This window comes from Bison bison, unplaced genomic scaffold (assembly GCF_000754665.1).
Source record: "Bison bison bison isolate TAMUID 2011002044 unplaced genomic scaffold, Bison_UMD1.0 scf7180017864181, whole genome shotgun sequence".
Classification (NCBI taxonomy): Eukaryota; Metazoa; Chordata; class Mammalia; order Artiodactyla; family Bovidae; genus Bison; species Bison bison.
In genome coordinates, this window is record NW_011494753.1 from 15,294,003 (window position 1) to 15,298,817 (window position 4,815).

General features: G+C 41.6%; 1 protein-coding gene across 1 annotated transcript in view; it reads right to left on the reverse strand.

The window, feature by feature from the left end:
* PRKD1 (protein kinase D1) overlaps positions 1-368 on the reverse strand; it is a 352,693-nt gene extending 352,325 nt beyond the window's left edge. Inside the window, exon 1 of the mRNA XM_010843418.1 lies at positions 298-368. Coding sequence (XP_010841720.1) covers positions 298-368 — 71 coding nt within the window. The remainder of the gene's footprint in view (positions 1-297) is intronic.
* Between the last annotated feature and the right edge of the window lie 4,447 nt (positions 369-4,815).

The window sequence follows — 4,815 nt, forward strand, 5'->3', positions numbered from 1 at the left end:
ACGGGGCGCCCTTCCTAAGGCCCGCTGCCCGGTACTAGGAGCTTCACGGTCCCCACAGTCCTCGCCACATCATCCAAATGTCCGAGGACGACGCACTTCTACCCGTGAGGTGGCCTGTGCTAAACTCAAGAATGCCAAGCCCTGCGGTTCTCCGTGGGTCTTACCTTCGGAGGGAGGATGAAAATAGAGGGTCTTCGGAAACCCACTTAACATCCCGGGTCCTTCCAGGAACCCTTGGGTTCGTTGCCAAAGAGGGTGGGAAGCCAATCCACGGAAATATATTTAACCTGTCTTTACTTTTTTTGACACTGACACACCCTGATACCAAAGCCCACACATTCCACCGCAGCTCCCAAGGCACCAGACATAAGTTGCTAAACTCAGACTAAGTTCTCTTTTGAAAGAGAAGGCATTCATTGTCTACATTTTAAAAAAAGAGGAAGGTCTGATGCAGTCTCTGTCCCTTACCCTTATTCTTTGTGTCTGAAGCTTCTACCCCGCAAAGTCCTCAGAATCCGTTCCTTCATTGTAAAGTCAGCTTTATATATACCAGTGATGCTCCCAGCGGCGCTACCAGCTAGGTTGGGCACCATCGGCTTTAGTTTTGATAGTTGTTCCCTGCTGTTGCCCTTCTTGTAGTTTTGGCGGGGTTGGGGAGATGGGAAGGATGCTTGGAGAGGAATTCTACTCTTCTCCTCCCACCAGGGTATGCTTCGCACACTGCACAGGGTGGGTGACGGTGCAGATGCACAGGGCCTCACCTTTGAAAGGCCCTGCCACACTGATGTGCTGACTGTCACCATCTTGGAATACTTAATGGTTTTTTGTTTGTTTGTTTTTTCATTTTGCAGTGTGTTAGTTGCTCAGTCGTGTCCGAATCTTTGCAACCCCATGGACTTAGCCTGCCAGTCTCCTCTATCCTTGGAATTCTCTAGGCAAGAATACTGGAGTGGGTAGTCATTTCCTTCTCCAGGGCATCTTCCCCACTCAGAGATCAAACCCATGTCTCCTGCATTGCAGGCAGATTCTTTACCACTGCGCCACCAGGGAAGCCTGGGAGACAGACAAATTATGTAGCCCACTTTTCCACTTCCCTAGTCCTTCCCCTTATATGGCACAAGCACCCACGCATGTGCAAACACACACAGGCAAACTAATAATGTATGTTTTATTTTGTACTGTTACACTGTTTATGTCTTGACCTCTGTTTCTGACCCAAGACATGACATTTCAAGGTGATTTTCTCTTCAATCCTCTTCCCCAGGGTCAGTAATGGAGACCTGAATGTCCTCAAAGGCATTGTCACTCACTGCTCTAGAAGAGACCTGAATTTTTCTGTCTCTGGATTTGATGGTGTGAGAAGGTCTACATATGTGTTGGCAGTTTCCGTTTTCTTACTTAAAAAGTGGTTCACTTCATCTATCCATCCATCCCTCCATCCATCCCTGCATCCATCCATCACATGCTCCTGTGGAGTCCGACTCTTTGCGACCCCAAGGACTTAGCCTGCCAGGCTCCTCTGTCCACTGGTTCTCCAGGCAAGAATACTAGAGTGAGTAGCCATTTCCTCATCCAGGGGATCTTCCTGATCCAGGGATTAAACCCACGTCTCCTGCATTGCAGGTGGATTCTTTACCCCTTGAGCCATTGCGGAAGCAATTTCCCTAATATACCAGATTCAGCTAAGCTAGAAGAAGCATGGGCTTTCCCAGTGGCTCAGCAGTAAAGAATCTGCCTGTCAATGCAGGAGATTCACTTTCTATCGCCAGGTCAGGAAGATCCCCCGTAGAAGGAAATGGCAATTCACTCCAGTATTCTTGCCTGGGAAATCCCATGGACAGAAGAGCCTGGTGGGCTACAGTCCATGCGGTCTCAAACGTGTTGGACATAATTTAGTGACGGAACAACAAGGAAGAGTGGAATTATTCTTAATGCTATGCCTTTTGGTTCTCTGCTGTTTTTTAATGTCAGAAAATGTATTTCATTTTCTTTTAAAGTCTGAATAAAGTCAATATTCCCACAATTTCCTATTACCAGACAAAAAAGTCTGCTGGTCAGTTTACAAGGCCTTACAAAAAGCTAGTTTTGCTTGACTTGGAGCCAAAACCTGAATGACAGAAAAGGCCCTTAAGAAGATCAGGGGGAATTACGAACTAGGCATAGGAAACAGCTGGTGTAAAGGAACTAACACAAGAATGTACTTAGCATTTTCAAGGCACAGGAAAAGAAGGGCAAGTACCTGAGATGAGGTCAGAGACGTGGTTGAAGCCAGATCACAAAATGTCTTGAAAGCCCATTGTAAAAGAGTTTTCATTCTATTCTCAGTGCACTGTCCAACCACTGGAAGATTTTAAAGCAGGGAATGATAAGATTTAATTAGCATTTTAAAAAAATCACTCTCTGGCTCTGTGTATAGGAGAAAAGAGTCAAAGCAGAGACACCAGGTTGGATATTAGCAGTTGTCCAGTCTAAAGACATATATGGCTTGGATGACTCTGGTCATTAAGTTCAGATACTAAAAAATGTAAAGTTGCAGGATCTAATTTGGAGTCAGATCTGAAGGTCTTAATGATGAATCAGATGTTTATGAGAAGTAACAAAACAGCAGAGTTGTGAAAGACTCCTAGATTTCTGAGCAATTAGCCTCATGGTGGTGCTGATAACTGATACAGAGAAGACAGGGAGGAAGCAAGTTTGGGGAGAAATAAGATTTCTGCTTTGTGTTGAATTTGAGATGCCACTGGGTATTCAACTTAGAAATAACAGTTACAGTTGAGTATTTGAGTCTAGAGTTCAGGAAAGAGAGGATGGTCAGAAATACACTTGAAAATCGTTAAGTGTGGAGATGTTTCAAAGTGAGATTAGATGAGCTCACTAGAAAGGGAGGGATTGAGGCAGTCATCAGTTATATGAGACAGGAACTTAGATGTCCTACATAGGAAGAAAGCTGTGGAACAATAACTTGTTTCCTATACTCTGATTTCTCAATAGTTTGAAGGATGTTGGAAGTAACTGAGAAGAAAACCAGGGGCAGGAGAGAGAATTCTAAGGAACTGTAATTCTGGAGAATTAGAATCACTTTTAAGAAGCTGGTAAATTACTGGATGCAAGAGAGTGAATAAAGAGAAACAAGAAGAAAAAGAGTCTCAGAAAGGGTCCCACAGAACACACTTTGGGAAATGGAGTACTATTCAACAAATGTAAAAGAATTTCAGTTAAATTTTGAAGGTAAAGAAAATTGCTCAGAATTAAAAGCAGATACTTTGAAGAACACCACAAATGGCAAAAACAGATGCATACTGAGTGTCCAGCAGTTCACAATCCGTAATCAGAAAGAGAATTCAGAATAACCTGATTTGAATAGTTGTCAGTTTGGAAGCACAATATACCTTGTCCAGATGAAACAGACAGTGGAGAAAGAAAAATGAGTAAGAAACATAATGTAATTCTATGGCTGAAAGGATCCTATCTATCCCCAAGTACAATCATTTTACAGCCTAAAAAACTGAAAGCAGAGAAATTATATACTAATGTGGAAAATTGAAATTTGAAAGAGAAAGTATGGTCCCAGAACGGCCTCCTTTTTACACAACTGATCATTGGAAGCTATAAGCGTGAAGATAACAGATGATGAATGGACAATAGATGATTAATGTATATGACAACTATTTTATATTGTTTGTCTCCTTACAAGAGTTCATAAATGATAGTGTGCAAGATCAGGTTAAATAAAGTTAATGATACAAAGCTGGCACAACAGAAAAATAATGTCCTAATGAAGATATCAACCATACAATTATCTGCCAAAGTATTGTTCTGCTAAAGCCTGAGCTTGTGACAAAATGTTACCTTGTCTTATTGATAATTTTGTGGCAAATAAAACAGAAAAGAAGTGAAGTTCATTTTTACCAAGAAGTAAAACTAATTTATTATTTAAGAAAGCAAATTTCAAAACTGCAAAGAAAAAAACAAATATGATCCTAGAGTCAGAGACCCTCACAAGGACAGGAGGCCTTCAAAGAAAAGCACTTAACTATAAAATCACAAATGATCAAGGTGAGGAATAAATTCACAGCAGTATGACTACACTTTAAGTTTTGAATGAGTACATATCTGCAAAGAGAATGAATGAGTAGACATAAGCTGTATTAGAAAGAGTAAATGAAAATAAAGGTTATTCGTGAACCATGAACTTCCCCTTGAACTTCCAGATGTTCAAGCTGGTTTTAGAAAAGGCAGAGGAACCAGAGATCAAATTGCCAACATCCGCTGGGTCATCAAAAAAGCAAGAGAGTTCCAGAAGAACATCCATTTCTACTTTATTGACTATGCCAAAGCCTTTGACTGTGTGGATCACAATAAACTGTGGAAAATTCTTCAAGAGATGGGAATACCACCACCTGACCTGCCTCTTGAGAAACCTGTGTGCAGATCAGGAAGCAACAGTTAGAACTGGACATGGAACAACAGACTGGTTCCAAATAGGAAAAAGAGTACATCAAGGCTGTATATTGTCACCCTGCTTATTTAACTTCTATGCAGAGTACATCATGAGAAACGCTGGGCTGGAAGAAGCACAAGTTGGAATCAGGATTGCCGGGAGAAATATCAATAACCTTAGATATGCAGATGACACCACCCTTATGGCAGAAAGTGAAGAGGAACTAAAGAGCCTCTTGATAAAAGTGAAAGAGGAGAGTGAAAATGTTGGCTTAAAGCTCAACATTCAGAAAACGAAGATCATGGCATCCGGTCCCATCACTTCATGGGAGATAGATGGGGAAACAGTGGAAACAGCGTCAGACTTTATTTTTC